Raw genomic sequence first — 27489 nt, forward strand, 5'->3', positions numbered from 1 at the left:
TAATTTATATAAATATGACTGCCTGACATAAAAATAAAGTAATAATAAGTACAGCTAAAGAAGAATTACATTTAGGAAGAATTCAAAGCTAGGTTGGTCCTAGAATCTGAAAAGCAGCCTATCTGGCCAAAAAGCCAGATGTATCAGAACATAAAATGATGAGAGAGAGAGAGAGAGAGAGAGAGAGAGAGAGAGAGAGAGAGAGAGAGAGAAATAAAGAAATTCCACATACTAACAGCCAGAAAAGAGTTCAAGTAGGAACAATCTTAGATGCATATCAGAAGGTTATAGTGGGTGGTATAAGTGGTTTTAAGGCATTTCACTGCAGAAATACATTAAAACTTGGTCAACTCAATTTTGTTCTAAATTTAAAAAATTTTAAGTCTCTTTCCCTCTCTGTCTCTCCAAATTGGAAACATATTAATCTCAAACACGATGACATTTAAGTCGTTAAATACGCAAAACAAGAAAAGACATTGATGATATTTAAGAATGCCAAGAACATGCAGTTTTATATGTAAAAATATAAAAATATTTCTTTAAGACATATGTTGTCAGAGTCCTACAGAACTTCATTCTTCACATTGAGGGAAAATTCCTTTCACAAACAGGCCACCTAGGACCAGTGAGGAATGCCAAAGTCATTTCCAGATGCCCCAGGGTTATTTCAAGAACACAAAAATCAAACAGGGCCTAGTAAAATGGGAATTGATGATAACTGTGAAAACAATTTGCCTATTTTTCTTTTTAGCCATTCAGCTTTTAAAATTCATTTTCAATCAAATTCCCAAGGACATTTCTTTTTGGAAAATGTTAGAAATTTTGTTAACAAAATGATGTGTTAAGTAGGTGTTATGTAGGTCAGAAGTCAATGGGTAAAGTGTGCTGCTTCAGTATGTCTGAATTTACAGGTCAGTAAAGGGGAAGGGAAACAGGCCTGCAGGACATTCTGACTCAAGTCATAGATCTTGAGTAGATGAAATAAAGAGCTTGCATTTTAGACTTAACCAGGAGCAAGGGTGAATGAATATGACAATTACAGAAGTTGAGTGATTGGCACAAGGGATTCATTTTACTATACTATCCTTCTTCTTTCTTTTTCTTTTACTGATGGTGCTAGGGATTGAGCCCAGGTGCCTTTGCACATGCTAGATAAGCATTCTACAATACCTCTGGGTTATACTCCCAGTCCTTATTAGTATTCCTTTTCCCTGAAATTTCACATTTAAGAAAATGAGAAGGAGGAAAGAACTAGCCCAGGGGAAACAGCTCATAGATTTATGCAGCATATGAGAAAACAAAAATCCAAGATCCAAATTGTACCTGCATGAAGCAAAGAATCAAAAGCCCTATAACAAAATGCTAAATGGCAGTCTAATCATGGGATAGTTTCATCTTCTGAGAACTTCTTTTTTAAAATCTTCTGATAGCTTTTATATACCAATTACTTTTTCAAAGAGCATATCCAAAAGAATAAGAAACGTATATAATAATTGAATGTTTATTAGTGCCAGAAATTGCTGCAAACATTTAATGTGCAGCACATTATGGAATCCTCCACCAGCTAGTAACTGCTCCACTTTACAGAAGATGAAGCCAGGACCTAACAACCACAGCAGGTGCCATTCTTAAGCACAGAAAGAGCATATTAATAAGTTTTCAACAACTTAAACTTTGGTGTTAAAACCAAAACAAAGTATGCTGTAGACAATATATTCATGTTTCCGGATTTAAATGATACACTGCAATTTTTTTTTCTGGGCTACATAGAAAAAAAATCACATTAAAAATTGTTTTCAACATAAATTCTGTGAATAATGGGAGATATCGGAAACAGAACCTCTAATTTAATTGAGAAGCAGAACTGGAAGCTGAAAAGCGTTCTCTGCTTGCAACTTAATGAGGAGCTGAGAGGCAAAATGCATCTGATGAAACCCTACCGCAATAATGGGAAGTCTGAACCGCGCTGGGTTTTCACAATAATGGCCTGATGCCAGCCGACAGGGAAGATGCTGCAGGGCAGTAGGGAATTTCCCAAGAATTTGGCCCAATTCTATTTCTGACACTATGTATAAATATATGCTATATCCACACATTCATACTCCAGAGTTGAGAAAATAATGTCAAAGGATCTTCTTTGATTGACAAGTCATTCTAATCCAAAATGCTGAATATAAAACAAATGGGGGCAGGTGGTGGTGGTGGTGGGGTGACCAAACCAATGGGACAGGACACAGATGCAAAAACGAAACCAGATGTGGACACATACTCTCTAGATTCTGTCTCCTTAATCTCTCTCAATTTCTGGCTAATATTCTCATTTTAAAATAAACAAACTGGCTTGCTTTCTTTTCAATCCTATTGTCTGTGCAAGCAACTCCTGCAGACTACTATATCCAGACCACTAATGCATAAAATATACCCATATTCATGTAGAAGTAGTCCAATGTATCTATTGAAACATTGTCTCACTCGGTATGCACTTTTGGATCTTTCAAATACCAAACCCACAATGTTTATTTGCCTAATACCTGTGGGTCAATTTTAAACCTATAAAGCTGAAGGGAACACAAAGCAAAATAATGATGACCAAGAACCTCCCATGGCCTTTACTAAGAGCCAGTGCAGAGCATAGCCTCAAAGATGAGTAGAAAGCTGGGCAAGGGAAATGGTTTTGTTAAACTCATGTAAGAGGCAGATTTTGTTCCGTCCAGGTATCGGTATGTTTTATTCTCTGGTCTTGTTACTCTATCAACAACACAACTGTTCATTTAGAGCAAGAAGGTATAAGAAGCAGCAGATATTGTTAGCTGTGGGAAAGAGCACACCTAGGAAAAAGAGAATATATCCATACTCTAATAAGAGAGACAATAAACAAAGCCACATTCACCCGCCTAGCTTTCCCAGCTAGAACTCTCTGCCAGCGAAGCTCACCCTATTCAGAGACCCATTCCCATCCAGACCTTCAGGAAGCCCTACCTGGAAAGAGGTGCTCAACTTGTTAGGGACACAGAGAGCAGCAGAGTCTGTGTTGTAATTCTCTCCATAGAGGAGGAAGAGCAGTACTGGGACTTTACAATTTACCTCTTAATTTGCAATGCTTAACTCTTAGGACACTCGCCTGTGTGTTCCCGTGATAAAGTGAGGGCACATCTGAGACTGGACCGGTGGCTATTCCTGAAGGACTCAGGTGCCAAAGAGCAATGATACAGCCCCTCCAGGTATGCACAGAGCTCAGCTATGGAAAAGAGGAGAGTGGGAAGGATGATCTTCACATCTCTTTTCACACTTCTACTTGGTGATCCGAATTCCTCCTTTTTCCAACTAACCTCTCCCTGGAAACAAGCTAATCTATCGAATTGTCCTGACAAAACACACTCATGCTAAAAACCACCCATGGCTCCCGCGTCTCCAGATGTAGAACCCAAGTCCCCGGTTTATAATCATGACCCTCTGTTTTATAGCCTCATTCCACCTTTTTCAATTTTCTGAATTCTATTTTCAATTATATTCAATTGTATATTTACCGCCCACCTCTGAGTCACGAATGGCATCTTGCCAAGTAACAAAATCCCATTTTTGGTGTTCAAAAAATATTGGCTACATCTGCCAAAATTATCTTTGGGAAGAAATAGATTCCTGAGATGCAGAAGTGAAATACATTTACTGTCTACTTCTTGCTTCTCACATCCTGAAGTCTTTGGTTTAAATAGAACAATGTATGGTTGTTGTTGTTGGTTTTTAAATCTCATTTCATCGAAAAGAAAGAGTATAATAATATCTAACAATTCTAATTTTTATTCCTAAACTTTAGTGTGTGTTTCAAGGGAGATATTATCCTAATTTTGTTCTATTTATAGTTAGCAATTCCTTACATTTATATTTAGAAATTCCTTAGGTCAAACTTTGGGTACTGCAACCATTCATTAAGGCAAGTGGCCACTTTATGCTGTTAAATTAATTATGAATAATTCATCTAGTTATATTCAAGCTGTTTCCACAATTCAGCACTTTTTCCTTTTAATACAAAACAGAGGAAAGGGACTTTTTCCTATCAAAGAGCCACAGAGGAAAAATAACAATTGACAGTCTGTTGTGGTTATTTAGTTTTTCATACAAATTAACATAAAACTTAGTAGCTTCAAACAATACTCATAAAGAACAACCTAGGGATCTGATTCCATAAATTTTTCTCAGGAAGCATATTTTGTGATCATTTAGTATGTTACATCTGAATGTTTAAAGTCATGCTGTGAGGTCGTGACTGAATATTTGAAGTCCATCATGGCACTTGTGTTAAAACTGGATGAATATAAACTGAGTGTCAATCTGTGCTACGGGCCAACATTCCCCAAACTCTTGCAGGAAAATCACTTTAGAATTCTATCAATGAACAGAAACAGTCTCTGTAACGGCAAACCACAGGCTCCAGTCTGAAGGAAGCTCCCTCAGCATAGAGATGGGTACAGAACCACATCCATCCCGAGCCATGATCCCAGTGCCACCCATAGGCCATCTACAAGAAGCATTTACTAAATGATGACCAGTGTTCTCTAGGTCCAAGCTAAATGTTGGACAGACTGTTTTGCAAGGCATGATCTCTAGAAATATTCCTCCTCAGCAGCACCTTGGGTCTCTAGTGCTTTTGCCTACAGTACTCATTACAGTCTTTGTTTCAGCTTGGGCTGCTATAACAAAATACCAGAGACTGGGAAATTTAAAAAATAGAAATGTATTTTGTTACAGTTCTGGAAGCTAAAACTCTGAGATCAAGATATCAGCATGGATGGGTTCTGGTGAGTGCCTGCTTTTACCTTCTTGCTGTATCCTCACGGGGCTTCTTCTTTGTGTAAGCAAGAAGAGACAACAGGCTCTTCCTCCTAGGAAGGCACCAATGCCATGAGGAGGTCCCTACCCTCCCAATCTCATCAATACTATCACAAAGGGGGTTAGTTTCAACATATGAATTTTGGGGGCACACAAACATTCAGTCAGTTGACAGTACTCAATAGATACCCAATAATGAAATTAAAGGATTAAAAAAAACAGTATTTCCTAATAACTGGGCAGAAATCAAACAATTATGATTGGGGAGACACTCTGGCACCAAGAAATTGAAGCACTTGGAATAAACACATAGGTAAAACAAATATGCAATTTAAATCATAAGTTTCAACATATCAATCAAACTTTATAAGGGCTGATAATCAGGACTCAATCTTTACTTTCCCTCCTGAATCTTGCTCTTGACCAAGGATAGGACCAAAGAAATCACAAGGGCAAAGGTGATAACATTCACAATAACAACAACAACAACATCCAAAAAGCAGGGAGTATAAAAGGAGAGGAGCAATGAAGACTATGGAGAATGTGGACTAGATAATTATTCACCATCAAAGTATTAATATTTCATACATTACCCTAGGCTAAGTACCAACAGATAGGAGTTAGAGCAGTCCTGGGGAAAAACAAATTGAACTAGTGAGTTAAAGTGGTTAGCAAAAGGTCAAAATGAGGTCACAGTCATGGGTTCAGTTGGTTTTTCGGTCCTAAGATCACAGACTGCTAACAGCTGCCTCTCTGACTCAGCTGGCTGCCTCTAAAACATCTGTGTCTGGGTCACAAGAGGGATAGAGGGAGCATATGAAGAAAAAAAAATATATTCTCCACTGTTCGGAGAAAATATCATTACGTGAGTACCCCTGTTAATGGTAATAAGTAGTAATGGTTTCAACCTTTTTTTTTTCATTGAAAACAGGGGGAATATGAATATGCACAAAGATCAATGCCAATAGCAAAGCATCTTTATATTCCTGACCGAAACGACCTGCCAGTCTGCAACTCCACACCCATTCGAGACACTTTGCTATGACTTCTGAAAGTAACTAATGAAGACAAAAGTCATCCAAAGACAATACCAACAACACCACCCAGTAGCAGAATCAAAATAAATAACACAAGAATTAGGATATATTGGTGGAAGAACTGGCTACAAACAATGTGTTCAGTTATAACCTACAATGCTGGTAATTATGGCAATATAACAGATGGTGCAATTATAACTTTTGACGACATAAAACTAACGTAACTTATAAAATCGGTAAGAAGGGAAAATCCTTGGCAAAACATTACAGGAAGAGGAAATGGAAAACAACATTGAAAACCAACAATGGGAGGTAGGACAGTAAAGGGGGGAAAGTAGTCAAAGAGGATAACAAATCAGGTTTAGTAACATCAATAAACAAATATGGATAGAAGAACAAACCATATCTCAATAATAACCCTAAATGTTAATGGCTTAAACTCACCAATTAAGAGACACAGGCTAGTAGAATGGATCAAAAAACAAGACCCAACAATATGCTGTCTACAGGAGACGCATTTGATAGGAAAAGATATACATAGACTGAAGGTGAAAGGTTGGGAAAAATCATATCACTCATATGGACTGCGGAAACAAGCAGGAGTGTCCATACTCATATCTAATAAAATAGATTTCAAGCCAAAGCTAATCAAAAGGGATATAGAAGGACACTTCATACTGCTCAAGGGAACCATACACCAACAAGACATAACAATCATAAATATATATGCCCCAAATAATGGTGCAGCTGTATTCATCAAGCAAACTCTTCTCAAGTTCAAGAGTCTAATAGACCAACATACAATAATCATGGGAGACTTCAACACACCTCTCTCACCACTGGACAGATCTTCCAAACAAAAGTTAAATAAGGAAACTATAGAACTTAATAACACAATTAACAACCTAGACTTAATTGACATATATAGACTATACCACCCAACATCAAGTAGCTACACTTTTTTCTCAGCAGCACATGGAACCTTCTCAAAAATAGACCATATACTATGTCACAGGGCAACTCTTAGACAATACAAAGGGGTAGAGATAATACCATGCATCTTATCTGATCATAATGGAATGAAACTGAAAATCAATGATAAAAGAAGAAAGGAAAAAGCAAGCATCACCTGGAGAATGAACAATAGGTTGCTGAGTGATCAATGGGTTTTAGAAGACATCAAGGAGGAAATTAAAAAATTCCTAGAGTTAAATGAAAACACAGACACAACATATCGGAATCTATGGGACACATTGAAAGCAGTTCTAAGAGGAAAATTCATTGCTTGGAGTTCATTCCTCAAAAAAAGAAAAAACCAACAAATAAATGATCTCATACTTCATCTCAAAATCCTAGAAAAAGAAGAGCAAAACAACAGCAAAAGAAGTAGAAGGCAAGAAATAATTAAAATCAGAGCTGAAATTAATGAAATTGAAACAAAAGAAACAATTGAAAAAATTGACAAAACTAAAAGCTGGTTCTTTGAAAAAATAAATAAAATTGACAGACCCTTAGCCATGCTAACGAAGAGAAGAAGAGAGAGAACCCAAATTACTAGCATACGGGATGAAAAAGACAATATCACAACAGACACTTCAGAAATACAGAAGATAATCAGAAATTACTTTGAATCCTTATACTCCAATAAAATAGAAGATAGTGAAGGCATAGATAAATTCCTTGAGTCCTATGATCTGCCCAGATTGAGCCAGGAGGATATAGACAACCTAAACAGACCAATAACAATAGAGGAAATAGAAGAAACCATCAAAAGACTACCAACTAAGAAAAGCCCAGGACCGGATGGGTATACAGCAGAGTTTTACAAAACCTTTAAAGAGGAACTAACACCAATACTTTTCAAGCTATTTCAGGAAATAGAAAAAGAGGGAGAACTTCCAAATTCATTCTACGAGGCCAACATCACCCTGATTCCGAAACCAGACAAAGACACATCAAAGAAGGAAAACTACAGACCAATATCTCTAATGAACCTTGACGCAAAAATCCTCAATAAAATTCTGGCGAATCGGATTCAAATACATATCAAAAAAATTATACATCATGATCAAGTAGGATTCATCCCTGGGATGCAAGGCTGGTTTAATATACGGAAATCAATAAATGTTATTCACCACATCAATAGACTTAAAAATAAGAACCATATGATCATCTCAATAGATGCAGAAAAAGCATTCGACAAAGTACAGCATCCCTTTATGTTCAAAACGCTAGAAAAATTAGGGATAACAGGATCATACCTCAACATTGTAAAAGCAATCTATGATAAGCCACAGGCCAGCATCATTCTGAATGGAGAAAAATTGAAGGCATTCCCTCTAAGATCTGGTACAAGACAGGGATGCCCTCTCTCACCACTTCTGTTCAACATAGTCCTCGAAACACTGGCCAGAGCAATTAGACAGACGAAAGAAATTAAAGGCATAAAAATAGGAAAAGAAGAACTTAAATTATCACTATTTGCAGATGATATGATTCTATACCTAGCAGACCCAAAAGGGTCTACAAAGAAGCTATTAGAGCTAATAAATGAATTCAGCAAAGTGGCAGGATATAAGATCAACACGCATAAATCAAAGGCATTCCTGTATATGAGCGACAAATCCTCTGAAACGGAAATGAGGACAACTACTCCATTCACAATATCCCCCCAAAAAATAAAATACTTGGGAATCAACCTAACAAAAGAGGTGAAAGATTTATACAATGAAAATTACAGAACCCTAAAGAAAGACATAGAAGAAGACCTTAGAAGATGGAAAAACATACCCTGCTCATGGATAGGCAGAACTAACATCATCAAAATGGCGATATTACCAAAAGTTCTCTATAAGTTCAATGCAATGCCAATCAAAATCCCAACAGCATATCTTGTAGAAATAGATAAAAGAATCATGAAATTCATATGGAATAATAAAAGACCCAGAATAGCAAAAACAATACTAAGCAGGAAGTGTGAATCAGGCGGTATAGCGATACCAGACTTCAAACTATACTACAGAGCAATAGTAACAAAAACAGCATGGTACTGGTACCAAAACAGGCGGGTGGACCAATGGTACAGAATAGAGGACACAGTAACCAATCCACAAAACTACAACTATCTTATATTTGATAAAGGGGCTAAAAGCATGCAATGGAGGAAGGATAGCATCTTCAACAAATGGTGCTGGGAAAACTGGAAATCCACTTGCACCAAAATGAATCTGAATCCCTATCTCTCGCCGTGCACAAAAGTTAACTCAAAATGGATCAAGGAGCTTGATATTAAATCAGAGACACGGCATCTGATAGAAGAAAAAGTTGGTTATGATCTACACGCTGTGGGATCGGGCTCCAAATTCCTCAATTGGACACCCATAGCGCTAGAGTTAACAAATAGAATCAACAAATGGGACTTACTCAAACTAAAAAGTTTTTTCTCAGCAAAAGAAACAATAAGAGAGATAAATAGGGAGCCTACATCCTGGGAACAAATCTTTACTCCACACACTTCAGATAGAGCCCTAATAACCAGAATATACAAAGAACTCAAAAAATTAGACAATAAGATAACAAATAACCCAATCAATAAATGGGCCAAGGACCTGAACAGACACTTCTCAGAGGAGGACATACAATCAATCAACAAGTACATGAAAAAATGCTCACCATCGCTAGCAGTCAGAGAAATGCAAATCAAAACTACCCTAAGATACCATCTCACTCCAGTAAGACTGGCAGCCATTAGGAAGTCAAACAACAATAAGTGCTGGAGAGGATGCGGGGAAAAGGGCACTCTTGTTCATTGCTGGTGGGACTGCAAATTGGTGCAGCCAATTTGGAAAGCAGTATGGAGATTTCTCGGAAAGCTGGGAATGGAACCACCATTTGACCCAGCTATTCCCCTTCTCGGTCTATTCCCTAAAGCCCTAACAAGAGCATGCTACAGGGACACTGCTACATCGATGTTCATAGCAGCTCAATTCACGATAGCAAGACTGTGGAACCAGCCTAGATGCCCTTCAATAGATGAATGGATAAAAAAAATGTGGCATTTATACACTATGGAGTATTACTCTGCATTAAAAAATGACAAAATTATAGAATTTGGAGGGAAATGGATGGCATTAGAGCAGATTATGCTAAGTGAAGCTAGTCAATCTTTAAAAAACAAATACCAAATGACTCCTTTGATATAAGGGGTGTAAACAAGGACAGGGTAGGGATGAAGAGCTTGAGAAGAATATTTACAGTAAACAGGGATGAGAGGTGGGAGGGAAAGGGAGTGAGAAGGGAAATTGCATGGAAATGGAAGGCGATCCTCAGGGTTATACAAAATGTCATATAAGAGGTAAGGAGGGGTAAGTCAAGAGAATACAAATGGAAGACATGATTTACAGTAGAAGGGGTAGAGAGAGAAAAGGGGAGGGGAGGGGAGGGGAGGGGGGATAGTAGACAATAGGACAGACAGCAGAATACATCAGACACTAGAAAGGCAATATGTCAATCAATGGAAGGGTAACTGATGTGATACAGCAATTTGTATACGGGGTAAAAGCGGGAGTTCATAATCCACTTGAATCAAACCGTGTAATATGATGTATTAAGAACTATGTAATGTTATGAACGACCAATAAAAGAAAAAAAAAAAGAGTACTGTTTTCCCTGTCATTTGAAGCAATGAATCAATCGACACTGTTGAAAATAAAACATGGACATAAAAAAGAAATATAGGCAAATATAAACATTTCCAGAACATAACAAAAAATGCAACTAACAAAAACTATTCATTATTTCTAATTATTAAAAAAAACAGAATAGCTACAATGTGGAAAGTGGCAGATAGGCCCTAAAATATCAATATGGAATGTTCTAGATTTTTCCAGATGCACCATTGGCTAGAGTACATCAAACACTGCTCAATAGTTTTGCGTGAACATCTCTGCACTCCATACTAGTACTTCCCTGCAAAGCCAGTTAAAGTCATGAATTCCTCCAGCAGCTACTCTCCGACCTGAAAAACTCTTATCCCTGAGCTCCGCATTGCACTGTGACTATCGTTCTATTTTGCCTCATGCCATTCTTCATCCCTTTTCAGGAAGCAGTCCCTCACCCCACACCACTTTGGATATTAAAGATACCTCACACCCACATAGTCTGGGTGCTGAGTCTATGTGCTTGGTGACTGATCCAGGAGTGGATGTGGGGCCAAAAGTAAGGCCAATCCATATCCTTCCCTGGAACTCTAGTGCACATGGGCAGAAGGAAGTTGGCATACCTTCTGCTGAGAATGCATCCCCCCAGACACTGGCTGCCATCTCCCCTGGTCTCCTGGGGCGGGGGGATGGGGGCATCTCAGCAGGAGAAAGTGAGCAAACAGCAAGAGAAAGGATAAGCAGAAAACAAAGAGAGACCCTGTTAGGCAAATCCTAGACCGCACTAAGTCTCAGTTCCAGTGTCTTAGGACCTAACTTCAGTGCATTTTTGGTTTTTGTTCTGTTTTGAATTGTGTAAGCTATCCTTGCAGCATCTTCCCCATTGATAGGAGAAAATATTTTCCATACCTGTAAGTTGCTTAGTGAGTTTGGTCACTGGGCAACAAAAGCTGCGTAACTAACCATCATTATTATTTCATTGTTTCTCTTTCTCACAAAAGGAGATGTTCCTGCCCTTTCTAAAACCCAGCCAACCACTTACCCACTGGATCTCATTCTTCCCTAGTTCTTACAGGAATGTCACTAGACATCTGAGACTAGTTCTTATGAAGGATGGCCACCCTTCCCAGAGTTTTGCTTAAATTTTCTTTAGTTCAAGTTCTTCTCATTTTAAAAATATAAAAACAGCAGGCCATAGTGGCACAGGCCTGAAATCCCAGCCACTGGGGAGGCTGAAGCAGGAGGATTGCAAGTTTGAGGCTAGGCTGGGCAATGTAGAGAGATCCTGTCTCGAATTTTAAAGAAGGCTGGGGATGTGGCTAAGTGGGAGAGCGCTTGCCTAGTGGGCAAGGCCTGGGTTCAATGCCCAGTACTGAAAAAACCAAAAAAAACTAAAAGATGGTTCCTTTGTCTTGGTTTTCCCTCAAGCTCTTTGCCTCCAGATCCTGCCTCAAGAGCCCCAAGCTGCACTCACCATTCACTAATGTAAGAAGCTACTGCAGTTTGACTTCCTCCCAGCTATTGCAAGGAAAGTGCTATCCCAGAGGTCAGTGATAACACTTAATTTGACCCTAAATAAGAAAAACTTTGTTGTCACAAAACAACATTCAAGGCTTAGAGGTGGGCAAAAGAATCCTAGCAACGAAAGGCAAGTTTGGACTCACAGATCCCAAGGGTGTTGGGAGACAGGGTGATCTGATTCTGCAGGGGCATTTCTTTTGACTGATTGATAACTTGAAGAGGCTATTTAACAACTCTGTGAGCACCAACACTGTGGATAACTGGTGGCAATACCAGTGTTTCCTGTCCCATGGAAATAATTCCATGATATTCCTCCAGAAAATCCAGATGATTCCTGTTCGTAGCTATGGCAAATGAAATGCGTTAAGAAAATAAATTTCTCCAAGTCCAAATGGACCTGTTTTAAAGTCTTAGAGTTTACCTCTTTAATAATTAAACTGGATGAAACCTTTGCCATGTGGTCATTTTGCATGACAGGCTTGATTTTTACCTGGTCAAATATCATACTTCGACTCCTTCAGTGTGTGTCAGCCCTGTACTCTCAGCATTTCGCATTTCACAGTAAACCAAGCTTGACTTCCAGCACGGAGCACCTCCTACTTCTGATCTTGTCTCTCTGGCCACTTTTCATTCTCCCCTAGTGACATTCTTTCTCTTTGTTCCTCTTAAATGTTGCAGTTCCCCAAAGCTCTGCCCGGGTTTCTCCCTGGCTTCTTCCCAGAAACGTCACCAGTGGGTAAAGGAATGCAGGGACTTGGCACAGCAGATGCTCATAAGGGTTAGGTGGTGATGCCATCTCGTTTTCGTCTTTGCTATGCTGTTTTCACATGCTAAAATGATTTCTCACCCTCTAAAGAATGGGCCCTATGTTCTGTTCATCATTGCAAATTCTTGGCACCTACAGATAAATCGTTGAGGGACATAGAGAGAACTATTGTTTCTCTGACACAAGCACCTTGCATTGAAAGATTTTTTTTTTTAATAAAATACGTATTTATTCAATCCTGTCTCCCAAACACCAGTAAAGTCCTGGGGGACACAGTCTGTAGGAACTCTCCAGTTTTACCTCCCTCTCCTGCTTGCCAGATCATGGGATCTAAGACCCACTCTAGCCCAGATCCACTGGCGGCATGGGAAGAGCAGCACTGTTGAATGGAAATGTGAACAAGCTGCCTATGTTCTTTTGGATTTCAAGTTTAATCACACATAGTTATAAATTCACATCTCTTATGGTCTGGACCTAGAATGTCCCCCAAACACTCAGGAGTGGAAGGCTTGGTCCCCAATGCAACAGTGTTCAGAGGTGGGGCTTTGGAGAACTGATGAATCATGAGGACTCTGAGCCCATCAGGGGATTAATCCATTGATGGATTCATAATTTTTAGCATTACTGGGAAGTGGTGGAAATGACAGCATTTGGGGCCTAGGTACTAGTCAATGGTGGTACTTCCCAGAAGGGTATATCTTGTTCCTTGTCCCCTCCTCCCTCTCCTGCTGCCTTCTGGCTGCCATGAGGTGAGCCGTTTTCCTCTGCCACCCTTCTGCCATGATGTTCTGCCTCACCTGGGGCCCAGAGTCAACAGAGCCAGCTGATCACAGTCTGAAACCTCTGAAACCACGAGCCAAAATAAGTCTTTCCTCTTCTAGTGTTTTTTCTCAGGTGTTTTTGTCACAATGATAAAAGGCTGGCTGATAGAACATCTTTATGATCACTTTAACAAGAAATCCAAAATGAATCATTTCGTTTATTTAGATTTCATGAAATCTAAATAAAATCTAATAATGTAACACTTTATATCTTTATTCATACTAAATGTTCAAAATATGATATTTATCTTACACTTACAGCACACATCCGTTTGGACTAGCCACATAGTGAGTATTCAAGAATGGCATGTGGCTATGGCACCACATGAAGAAAGCACCCGCACAGAGGCTCCAGCAGGTGGGTGGAGGGAAATGAAATCTGGTGCAGGACACAGCGACAATCTAAAATTCAAATTTACAGTCTCTCCCTTTTTCAAAAAAATAAAAAATAAATCAATAAAGAGCTTCAAAGACTTCCTGTTCTTACAGAAGAAAAGACCAAATTCACTAAAATGGCTCAAAAGGCCTGGTATTTTGACCTTCTTTTACTAAGTCAGCCAACTGTGGGTGGTGCCTAGAGAAGGATGAAAAAATACCCACGTTCCAAGAGGAGGAGAGAGCCAAGGGGGCCCCCTCACAGTGGGCACAGCAACCCAGCAACGTCTGGGACTGGAAAGAGCCACTCTGTGGCCTGACAGAAAGTGAGCTACCCAGGCATTAGCAGCATCCCTAAGTGCAGCAGGAAATGAGGGTGTTCCAGGGTCAAGAAGAGTAGCTTCTGTAGGGACAACACACAAGTGTTAAGAACACCTGGTGAAACTGAAGGAGACACCTAGCAGCAAGTGATAGTACACAAGTATCAAAAAAGCCATTCCAGAAAAGGGTAGAGGGGTCAACACCATTAGCTACATTTGGATTCCATCCTTTTGGGTTTTTTTTCCTTTTAATTTTCTATGAACAGTGGTTCCCAGAACTTGGGAAGGGAGAGGTGGGGGGTGGGAGCAGTGGTGGTGGTGGGGGGGGGGGTGGATAAAGGGCATGAGGCCAGATGTGCAGAAAAAACACCAGAGAAAAACTGGTTAACAACAATTATTTGAACATTTCAAAATAACTAGTTCAGAGGATTTTTAATATTTCCAAAACAAAAAAATGATAATGTCTAATAGACAGATGTGCCCATTACACTGATCTAACTATGCAGGGTTTTTTGATTCCTTCCTTCCTTCCTTCCTTCCTTCCTTCCTTCCTTCCTTCCTTCCTTCTTTCCTTCCTCCCTCCCTCCCTCCCTCCAGTATGGAGGATCAAACCCAGGGCCTTGGGAATGCTAGGCAATACCCATTCACTTAAAATAATGTATAAATTACCTTCAAGCTATGCCTGTAAGGTATAACAATGAATTTCACGTTACACTAAGATGTCATGCCAAAAATGAGATTTTGATTTTGCAAATGTTGCAAACTCTGTAAAAAATCCAAAATCCATAACACTTCTGGTCTAAAGCATTTCAGAGAAGGGAAACTCAACCTTCTTTCTCTTTTGTGCGAAGGATAAATTAAGAATAGTGAAAATGTTCAAGAATAATAAAAATATTTATCATAGAAGCAAGTTTTCTGAGTATCACTATAGAGTTAACAGTGTAATTATCCTTAACATTTGTAAAAAAGCAAAATTAATAAGGAAGGGAAAACAAACTGAAATTGATGAAAATAGAAAAAAAATGAACCAAAATATATCAAGTTGGTAAGAGAAAAAAAATGAATTCCAGCATTTTTAACAATAATACCTTGACTAGAGAGGCACAGTTGGATACATTTTAGAGATAAAAGGAATTGTTAAAATATGTTCAACTTTACTGAATTTATGGAGGCCGTAATAGGACATCATAATTTGAAAAATCACATATATAAATTGTAGCATAAAGTATATAAATAAATCCATGGTATGATTAATCATGAGAAACCAAGACCTTTACTATAAGAAAATACAAATATAAGACATGCTCATTTTTTTTTTTAAATGAATGCATGTCTCCAACAAGCACCAGTGGTGACCAGGGAGGACTTACTTCTTGGCAGTACTGCAGGATGCCCTCCTTGGTACCGATGCAAGTTTTGGTCCCCGATGGATCTGACTCCCACTTCCCATTTTGCACGTTCATGTGCATGTTCAGCTTGCCACAGAACATGGCGATCTGAGGTTCTGCCAGGAGACCAGCATTGCCATCAGTGGGCACCTAAAAAATAAGTTTCGGTTAGTTATAGAATCCATAGCTCCAAGGCAGACATTGGGAGAGGAACAAGGAACTGAGCAACAATATCCAAAACTTTCATCACTCCCCCACCTCTGCCCACCACCTTGCTATAGCCCTGCGTTTGGTATTCTTGGGTGAAGTATTATTTAGACGTGATGCACATTTCCAACCATCTATAACATAGTGCTTTCTTTCAATCCAGAATAGAGGAAGAAATGAACAATGCTGAAAGGAATTTATTCATTGAAATTTTTACACATTTTTTTTTCCCCACAGAAGATTTTGCAACTGCTGAAAGGTTAGGACAATTAACATGATTTTCTAACATAAATAAAATTGCTGTAGAGGAAACCATTTCTCATAATAATCACCAGCTGATGCACATAAAGTACAATGCCAGTCCCTGCCTGATGACCAGGCCTGGTCGTCACACTGAGTGCCACCTCCCAGCCTGAGAGCAAGGTGTTATTAGTTAGCAAGTGACTGCTTTTTGACTTTTGGACAGAAAAATACACTGTAGAATTCACCATCCACATACATAACTGAATACGTTGGCCATTCCATCTAGATTTCCCCAGAATATTCTCTGACTTATCACTCTGTCTGCAAGAAATGAAAAAATCCAGAGGAGGGGGGAGTGACCCAAAACCAAGGAATGGGAAGACTCATTGAGTCTAATGCCTCCCCTGTTATATCCAGCTGCTGAGGGGATGTGAGACACCCAGGCCAGGAAGAATTGACTTCCAACCGTTCATGCAGTTAGGTCCTGGGGTGGCTCCATGATAACTTGAATTGTTTCTAAAAATCATCCACAGAAGAAAAATAAGCACTGTAACTGTATTGAGATATTTCAGTTTAAGAAATGGAGTTTCCTGACATGTTTTACCACAGAAATGTAAAACAGATCCAGCATCTGCTCATTCAAATCATCTTCATATATATTTTGTCCAACCACAACGGAGGGATTTATGTATTTTTAAAAACGAAAAACAAACACAGCTTGCACCCAACCTAGTCATAGGTGTGAGAGCTGCTGACAAAATCTTGACAACCATGATTTCAGGCAACTTTTTCTGTATTTCACAAACCTTTTGCCTCTATGTTGCCTGATGTTGAGGTCATTCGTGTCAAACATCAGCTAAGGCTACAATGTCAGATAGTCTGCAGAAGGGCTGGGACTCTTGCACCTGGGCCCTTGACACCTCCAATTTCCATGAAATGAAGAATCTGACTCTCCATTTGACACAAAGCAGCAGCCTATGCATAATGCTCTCTATAAATTTAAACTTCACAGCTCTTTGGAGGGATTGAAAGGAAATTCGGTGCCTTGATCTTAAAAATCAGAATACAAATGTTGCCAATAATTTATTGAAATAAGTACTACAGATAATAACATCACAAGAAAGTTAAAGTCAAACAGAATAGGACACCTGTCTGTGAATGCCCCCGCACAAAATGCTAAGGAAGGATGGATTCTCCCTCAAGGAATTTACACTCCATATAAGGAATTCCCACTGTATTTCCCATGCTATTTCATTCGGTTCCACCTTCAAACACATTAATGTCCCAAAGATTTCCAGTCTAAGCAACATGTTATCCCTAACTGAAGAGAGACTAAGGAGCCTTTACCACATTTGGTAAATACTTTTTAAAATGAATCCCATCATGTCTGTACCTGTTCACTGTGTAGCATCTAAGACAGGTGTTCTACCTCCTGGTCAATACAAATGCCCTAGATTCCATTTCCTTCCTTCAAGGGACATTTACTTGACAATTTCTCTCCTGGTGGTAACCAGGCCCCCGATGATCAAAGTCCACATGACTTCTAGCTAAGAGCCAAACAGGCTTCTCTTTAATGCCTGTCCCTTTTCATCATCTTTGCCACACATGAACTCTTCCTCGGCAATCTTTTCCCTTGGCTTTTATCAGAATGAATTATCCTGGGTCTTATTTTTCTTATTTACAAATTCATTATCCTCCAATTCCAACTGCATAATACACTCCTAAAGTTGGGGCTTTTGATTCTCTTTTTTCATACTTTAAAAAGCCTTGCTGGTCTTACTCTTTCAATTCCTAGCTGCAAGAGGCAACTACCATATAATACCACCAGGCAGTGATGTAGTTTTGGGGACAAAGCAGCAAATGAGGCAAAGTCCTTGCCCTGACAATCAGAAGACCCATCACCTCAGTTCTCCCAAGACTGAAGCATTTCCAACGTAAGAGATTTGGGGTGCTAACATCAGGGAAGTTCCTTGCCAAAATGGGACAAGTGTTTACTTGACAAACTTACCAAGTAAATGCCACTTCATTTTTTCACCTTGATTTCTTCCCTTTAAGTTCTCCATTCTTCCATTTGTTGTCCTTCCTTCTTGACTTCAAAGTTACTTTCCTGCCATCTGTTTCCACATATGTCTATACTGACTACCTAGTGGTGGTAATCTTTTCATATCTTTTCAAATAAGTTAGCGATGGCCCTGTAATTATCTAATAATCTCCTTTTTTTTTTAACAGTGTTAGTTTGGACTAGAAAATATATGCTTCAGTTCCTTTTGAGTTTTCCACCAGATGAGATTTAATATTAACTTTAAGAATAACTATGGAGAATCGTAACAATTAACATGCCCTAGTTCCATAAAGTGGAGGCAGTCTAAACTTTGATTCCTCAATAATTACAGCAAATTACTGAACTAGAAATTACGGAAATTGGTTGTATATACACATCTTGTTACACTTGACATTCCAAAAAGCCCTTCAAAAGTAAATACTTAAGTTACAAAAACCACATTTTTCAGGCAAAATTCTTTACAAGCCAATACCAGCTGTGCACATGAAAATCAAAGCAATTAACTTGGAGATATAAATTGAACCAGAAGAGCTTCAATTCTTACTGAAGACCCCCTGCAAAGAGTCCCACATTTTAAGTAACATTTACCTGGCTTAGTTAATTAATGCAATACACATGATCCAATCCACAGCCTCCTCACTTGCATCAAATAACCCACTCAACAATCAAATACTAGAAGCAGCCCTATCTCCAGCATTTAGTCAAATGAAAAGCACCCTCACTAGGCAATGTGGCTCCACAGGAAAGAACACTTTGCCTCCATCCATCCATATGAGGGCCTAACTTGTTTACTCAAACCCCTTTTCCTAGACAAAGCTTCAAAGAAATGGTGTAAATGACTGTCCATGACCATATGGACAGTCATGGCAATGACTTTGGGTCCTAGAATGATTTCTGTCAGTAAAAATGCATGCTCAAAGTCACTTTCTAAAATATTCCTCTTAATAAAAAAGAAATACAAACATCTTAGTAGAAAGAAAATGCAACCACTTAAATAACGACTATACCCGGCCATCTAAGGCAATTTAAGGTGACTTCAAGGAAATCTAAGACAACACCTAAGAGATTAGAATCCTGGAATGTAACTGGTCATTCACAGTCTGTGCATTTCTGGAAGACTGAATATGAAGGTAATTCTTGTCACTTGTATGACTTTCCACTGAGATCATAAAACTCGAGTTACTTTCCCATGGGAAAACTGTTCAGTGACAATGAATGAAATCATTGGCTACAACAATGAAGTGTTCAGACGTGGTCTCAAAAGCAAGAGGCTGTTTACAGAATGCTTTGAATTACAGAGATGTAAACATTACATTTAAAAATGAATCTGTTCGGAACGATCCTTTGCTACTAGGAAAAAATATTTTCAAGTCACAACATGGATTTTCTACAAAGCAACGTAGCTAGAAAAGGGCTTTAAATAGGCTATACATAAATATAAAAAGAGAGTCCTAATCTGGACCAATCTGCAGAGGTGAACTTGGAAATTTACACCTACAATTGCTGCAATTGACAATTAAGTGCAAAGCTAGCTTCTTGAACAAGCTTTCCTATGCCCTTTCAAATCGGGTGTTCGTTTTTCTCCAAAAGTTTCTCTCTTTATTATCATCAAGAAGATCAAAATTCCTTACAGAGCAGGCTTGGCAGCATTTCTTCCCACATTCCCAACTACAAGGGAGAAATGAACAAGGAGCCCTCTGTTTCCCTGGCTGTAAAGTCCTGTTTGGCAAGGAGGGGGCATAGATCCATAGCTTAGCTACATCTGTGGATTTATGTAATTTTAAGGATTTGGGGGTAATGAAAACCATCTGTTTCTGCATCTGAACAGACTCTCATTGGTCTGAATAGCTGGTCTCATACAGAGTAAAGTTTGGTGCTTTTTTCCTTTGGGTGGGATCTTTACATAATCTTTTTTTTTTTTTTTTTTTTTTTTAAGCACAGGACAGTGATTCTATTTCTATCCCATCTGTGGTTTCCTCACATAAATACAGTCTTCCCATAACCTAAGCATGGTTCAGTTATACCCCACAAAATTTTATACTCCGTATTGCTTTTAAATTCTATGTGGAAATATTTCAATATTCTACTTTTCAAACATAAAGAAAGAGCTGGTCTCTACAATCAGAATCTAGAAAATTTGAGAGTGCACTCCTTTCAAGGAATATACATGAGAAGCAAAACTTCATCCTCCAAAGGAAAAGATTATTGGTGAGTGTTACCTTTAAAATGCACCCCCAAAATTACCTTTAACAGAGAACCTCTACAATTGTTCATTTTATCAGTCACAAAGAACTGAAAATTAGAATCAAAGGGGTGAAATCTGTAAACAATCACTCATGCCAATTGTAACAAAGAAAAGGCTCAGGAAAGGATTTGTCCAAGGTCACAGTTTCAGAGGTAGAGCAGGGGACCCACTCTGTCAACTTTGCTGTTGATGTGACCAGAATGACTCTCAAAACAGAAAACTGCAATCTTCCTTGGCTTTGCCCTTGGGTGTGCGTATATGTATTTGTGGTGAGAAAAATAGAGAAGCTAATCAAAGCATGGAGAAAAACGAAATGTGACTGCTCAAGTGGTACAGGGCTTCGATTTACCCACGTGGACAGACACCACATCGACTCACACCACTCCACCCCTGTTTGCTGCACAATTATGTCAGAGTTTGAGCTTCAGCCTAAAAATCATTTATCACAAAAGTGAGTGGAGAGACACAAAATTCTTTTCAGAGAACTAATCTATGTATTTTTCACTCCCATAAACTTGACATTCTTTTGGGGGCACTGTTGACATGGCTTCAAATAACAAGTTATCACTCGAAGCTATTCACAGTGTCTGTTAATACCAAGCTTTTCTTTCTGCTCAGAGGGTAGGTATTCTCAAGCTGACCCCAAACTCCTACCACCTCATAATGCTGCTAAAGCATGCTTGCTGCTGGTGCCGGGTAGGAAGTCAAGAAGCCTATCAATAAAAACCTCTATTTTTCAACACCCATAAAGTTATTAACTAACCTTTAAATCATGCATTTTAGGAGGCCCTAGAAAAAAATGGGAAAACTGCTTGAACTGATGTAAATGGATATAAAACCAGATGTTTAAAAGAATGGAGCCTTATGTATGAAAACCAAATTATTAGCTTCAAAAATAGTTTATAATTCAATTAATGCCTATTTAGTCCCCCAAAGTTTATGTTCTATATTTGAGCTACGTGCACACTCGTGAACGTAATTCTAATGAAACTATTCCATGTATAATTGTGTCTAATATGCTCTTAAATTGGTAAGAGTTAAGTTACATTAGTAAGAGAAAAATTCTTTTCAAGGTCATTTTTATGTAGAAATAGTTTCTGATTCTATTTTTAGAATTTTAGTGACAGTTTCATACAGTCACCAAAAACTACTGAGATCTTCATATTATTTTGCCTCTCTCAATACCGTTGTAACCATTGCCCTTGACCTTGCAATAGGAAAAGGACTGAGATCAAAATTTGGCTCAGCGGTAGAGCGCCTGCCTCGCATGTGCAAGACCCTGGGTTCGATTCTCAGCACCACATAAGAATAAATAAGTGAAATAAAGGTTAAAAAAAAAAAAAGAAAAAGAAAAGGCATCTACTTAGCATCTTCCCCCTTATCTCATTTGACTCTCATAAAAACCAAGATAAATTCCTTCCAAATCTACTTAGATAATCGAAAGGCTCAAACTTTGTCTAGGAGCCTAACTAAGGCTGTGACCCCAAAGCTCCTGCTTCCTCTCCTCTTAACAGGCTAGCTGGCATTCCTGATACTGAGCCTTAAGCTTATTTACTTTTCGATCTTGAATATTTTTTTTTTCAAATAATCTCCCCCCTATAACAGTACTCTTTTGCAGGTCTCTGTTACTAGTTTTCTAAAAACTTATTTTTGGTGCAAGTAAAAGGGGAAGCAAATTCACAGTTTAAATGTTTAATCTGCATCCCCAGCTACCATCCCCCACCCTGTGTCTACACAGCCCCCTGCCCCCTTCTGGGAATGGAACCCAGAGGCAGTTTACTAAGCTGCATCACCAGCCCTTTTTATTTTGAAACAGGACCTTGATAAGTTGCTCTGGCTGTCCTCAAACTTTTGTTCCTCCTGCCTCAGCCTTCCACGTAGCTGGGAGGCTAAATGCCAATGCACCCAGCTTGATGTGTATTTCTTAAATTTAAATCACAAGATGTTCATATCTGGTAACCTTAGCTTCCTCTTTAATCCCCACCTGAAATGTAAACACATAGCTTTCCCATAAATTAATTCTTTCCTTAAATCAAATACAGCCAACTGAATCAGAAAACTAAAGTTATAAATGTCCCAATATTTCAAATGCCATTGCATGATCATCAATTATTTTATTTAATCTTTCTAATTGTTGAACAGTGGTTACACACCTACCTGTGTATATATTTGTACATATACCTATTCCACTGCCACCTGTAATCTCAAATGCAGGTGCTTTGCTAAAACCTCACTGTAGAGCTATTACTCTAAAGTAATAGGATTAATAGGAGCCTAACTAAGGCTGTGACCCCAAATGATGAGCATAAGCTGGAGAAGTTGAAACCTGGGCTTCTCAGAGATACTGGTTTGAATCGCATTTACTGTGAAAAATATTGATAGTAACAAATGAGTGATTTTCCAGTATAACTTCTAATTTGGAGAGCAAGGACAGATTAGCAATCAGCCAAATTATAACACAGAAGAATCAAAATTTCTCATTCCTCATCACTTTAGATACAAGAGATCTATATTTGTTCAATTTCTGAAGTTCCACTGTTTCCTCTCAAGTCTGGTCAAGATCAGATGACCTGAAGGCTTATGGACTATGATAAATGATTCTTGTTTCAGGCTACTCAGTTTAGGGGTGGATTGTGACTTTGTAGCATTACTGTGGCAAGAGAAACTAATTCAGGCATGTATTTGGGAGAAATAACTAGACTAAGTGATACAATCAAGGTTTCAACCTTATTTCAGAAGGCAGAAAGTTTCTCACATTTATTTTTTTAAGTATATACCAGATCCACTATTCTGCTTCAAATAGTTTCTTGAAATACTACAGGGAGGAAAAAGCATGGTTTTTAAGAGACAAAGATGAGAAAACAGCTGATGCATCTCAAATACAGAGCCCCAGAGGATCATGGGAAATCCTGCTGCCAAACCACATCAGCGAGGCTGTCCTCATACTTTCAGATTAACACTACAACGTTCAAGAAAGTTACTGCTATGGTTTGGATCTGAAGTGTCCCTGGAAGGCTCAGGGAGGTGGTGGGACCTTTGGGAACAAGGGCGTAGTGGAAGGAAGTTAGGTCATTAGGGATGGGTTCTTGAAGCAGATATTGAGATCTTGGTCCCCTTCCATCCCTATCCCTCTCTTTGCTTCCTGGTTACCATATGGTAGAAGGGCTTCTACTGCCACACCCTTCCCTGTGATATGTGCAGCCATAGGCTCAAAGCAACAGGGCCAAGTGACCCTGGACTGAAACCTCTGAAGCCATAAACCAAAACCTTTTTAGCCTTTGGAATTCTCTCAGGCATTTTGTCCCAGAGTAGAAAACTGACTAAGACAGGGACCCAGAAGAAAGAAATAAAAAAGAAAAACTCACCTGAAGAAAAAAAAAATGAGGGTGAAAGACAACAGCTGAAGGATAATCACAAAGAAGCACAGACTGAAAATCACAAGGAAGCACAATACATCAGTGATGGAGAAGGATTTGGGGGTTGGGAAGGAACATTTTGAGATGGTGCACATCTCATCAATGAGCCACTTAAAAATAGATGGATAACCATCCACAGATTTTTCAAAGAAGATTAAATTGCATAGCAAAGTTAACATTTTCCCAAAGTTTTTAAGCAGTAGATTCTTGTGCTCAAATAAAATCTGTGTGAAACCCTCACAGCTGGACACCTGGCCCCTGGAAACCTGGATTTCTGCCCTACACAGCTTGCAAAACAAGGGCCTCGTGATCTTAAGTCCATAGACTGCCATGAACTACCAGCACCTCGATTTCTTTTGAACAACTGGTGTTCAGTAGATTTTCTTACCTGCAGATTTGCTTTGGCTATCTTTTCTATTGTTGGTCTGTGAGGCTTACTACCCTCTACCCCCAAAGCACCTTTGCTTCCTTCTGTTGCAGTGTTCTTAAAAACTCTGCATCCTTAAAACATACTAACAGGATAAACACTAGACACCTGTGGTGCCCTGGGCACTTGGAATGTGCTTATTGATTTTGAGGGAATGCTTTTTCCTGTTATTTCTTTGTAATTAATGTAATATTGAACTTAAAACCACTACAAGCATGTTTAAAACTTGTCTCACTGAGTTTACATTTAAACTAAATTTTATGAACCTAAAAGACAAATTTCTTAAATAAAAATTTAGTGTCCCAGTGGAGATGTGTTTTCAAGTAAAATGCCTGCCAGATTTCAAAAACTTAATGTGAAAACTATAATATAAGAAATATTAATAATTTTATATCAATTACATGCTAAAATAATTGAGTTAAATATATTACTAAAATTATTCCAAATTACTTTTTGAAATGTGGCTACTAGAAAGTTTTAAACTATGTGAATGACTTACACTGTCTTTCCATTGGACGATGCTATCTTAAACATGCCAGAAATAAATCAATACAAAATACACAGCACAATAATAAATCATGTCCCTAACAACATTTCTTCTTTATTAATACTGAATGCATTCCACTTCCTCTCAACTTTTTGGTATAACCTCTCAGAAAGTGAGTTTTCAATTGTTTCAACTGGCATAGAGTAGTAGTACATTTATAGCCAGAAACTTCATAAATATTTGACATTTAATGTATTACATGAGATAGATAAGCTACATATAGCATGAGTCATGCTATCTTGATTCTCATTCGAGATCTGGAAATGAAGTATCTGAATAAAGGCAAATAGAACATTGTTCCAAACACATGCACTGAAGCTCTTAGGGAGATGTCAATCAATGTTGCAATCTTTTGATTTGACTGATTTTGTGGTTGTCTTAATTTTTCTTTTTTATTTTAGACCTCTGTAAATAACAATTTAATGTGTGTGTGTGTGTGTGTGTGTGCGTGTGTGCGTGCACGCGTGTGTGTACACTCGCGCAGGTAGGGGGGTGGTGCTGGGGATCAAATCTGGGGCCTCATACCTACTAAGGTACACATTCTACCACTGAGCTATGTCCTCAGCCCAACAGTTTATTTAAATGCACAATACATGCATTTTGGTTCCCTTAATATTTTTAAAATGAAATATTTAAAATGTAAAAACAATCTAACATTACTAAATAGTTCATGCTACTGCTCACATTTTACACATTGCTGCAAGAATATAAAATGTTGATCTAATTATACTTCTCCCAACAAGGGAAATGCAGATTTCATCACAAATACTCATGCAACAACACAGTAATGATCACTGGCCACCCAACAATGTGTGTTGAAATCGGTGCAGCACAACCACACATAGCTCTAGCCCATACTCTCTGGGAGGTAGGTATGCATACAGAGTGAAGGGCGGAGGGAGAATGGGGTTCTGGAATGTTGGATCAAGCAGACTGACTGAATGATGATACTTGTACTGCTGTCATGCCAGATTTCACTATGTTGCAGAGTTAGCACCTAAGAAACCCCAAAGCCACAGCCTCAGTATCACCTGTTCTTAGCACATAGACTTAGTTTCACCATGTGTGCAGAACAGTTATCAACTCCAGGAACAATTTATGATATTACTTTGGAAGAGACTATCCCATATAATTTTTCTTTTTCTTTCGTTTTTTGGTACCAGAGATTGAACCCATAGGTACTTAACCACTGAGCAACATCCCAGGTCCTTTGGATGTATTTTTTTGCTATGAGAAAGGGTCTCCCTAAATTGCTTAGGGCCTTGCCAAGTTGCTGAGGCTGGTCCTGAATTTGCAATCCTCCTGCTTCAGCCTCCCGAATCGCTGGGATTAAGGGATGTACTACCACGACCAGCTATCCTACATAATTTATAACCTAAATTCCTTTGATTTTTCCTGTAGTTGTTCCTCTTGCCTGGAAATTAAGGGTGTGGCCATGATATTTGTGATATCTCAGTTATCACCTGGCAGATGCTCTAGTCCTAACCTTTTATGCAATATCAAATTCATCATTATTTAAATGACGCAGTGCTAAAATGGACTTTTACGTTATCAAGAGCATTTTATAGCACAACAGCATTTTCCAGAGTTTATGGCTTATGTTTATATGCTTCAGGTAAAAGTGAGCATAAATTCAAAAATTACTTAGTTCTTGTATTTCCCCTTTATTTCTTTCTTCTCATTTACTCTGTGCAATGTTGACTGCTTATAATGCAGAATATAGATAAAACAGAGCTCCAAAAATGTATTAGATGCAGGAGGACAAGAAGTCTTTCAAAAGCTGCAGGTAGGAAATTGTTGGAAAACAAGGTCCCAGAAGAGATAGGGGGTTTATCATTTAATTAGAACACGCACACAGGGCCATGCCCACACATCTGTGTCTTAGAAATGCCCAAACTATTGAAACAAAGAATAAAAAATATTCCTCTATTTTTTGCCAACCCCATCTTATTTTCCTTTTCAGCTTCTACCAAGTTTCAGGCATCAGGACATGTGAAATCATCATTGGTGGAAAGGCGGTTAGAATGGGAAGAGGGAGGTAGTGGGATTCCTAGTCTCGGAATGCAGAGGAGCCAGCACATATATCGATCTCATACACACATCCCACTCTGTCTACATCTTTTTATAATTTCTAGTACCAAAATAGCATGAAAATCCTAAGTTGAAGACCTTTACAAAAATGCTAGTTTTCCAGATAAGCTTCCACACTGTCCTTGAACATGCAGTGAACTCTCCGAGCAGTTTTGAAGGGATAAGGAATGGGGTTGCCGACACATTAGCTCAGAGCCATGCTGGACTCCCTGGGAAGTGGCCTCTATCCCCGACTTTCTGTTAGCGGTTTTCCAATCAGTCAGTATGCCTTTATCAGTGTCAAATCTAAGTCACTGGTACATTTCAGTATGCACCTATGAACTTGTGACTTCATAAAATGGCATTAATATGTTGTTTTCTATTAGCAGTATGAGAAACACCGCGACTGAAAGAATGAGAAGGTCCAACTTTATAAGTTTTTTTTTTAAATAAATAAAGATTTCTAAAAGTTCTTTAAAGCAAGTCATATTCTAAGAGATCAGGTGAGTGGAAAGAGAGAAATGAAATAATTTATCCCCCAAGACTTAGAAGTTCAGAC

At 38.6% G+C, this 27489-nt stretch overlaps 1 protein-coding gene across 6 annotated transcripts in view; it reads right to left on the bottom strand.

Moving 5' to 3' along the window:
- Positions 1 to 27489, bottom strand: part of App (amyloid beta precursor protein) — a 240611-nt gene that overhangs the window by 168864 nt on the left and 44258 nt on the right. For all 6 annotated transcript variants that reach the window (XM_026396151.2, XM_026396150.2, XM_026396149.2 and 3 more), the window contains exon 2: positions 15696 to 15863. In XM_026396151.2, the coding sequence (XP_026251936.1) occupies positions 15696 to 15863 (168 nt within the window). The remainder of the gene's footprint in view (positions 1 to 15695; positions 15864 to 27489) is intronic.

This window comes from Urocitellus parryii, chromosome 2, assembly GCF_045843805.1.
Source record: "Urocitellus parryii isolate mUroPar1 chromosome 2, mUroPar1.hap1, whole genome shotgun sequence".
In the NCBI taxonomy this organism is placed as follows: domain Eukaryota; kingdom Metazoa; phylum Chordata; class Mammalia; order Rodentia; family Sciuridae; genus Urocitellus; species Urocitellus parryii.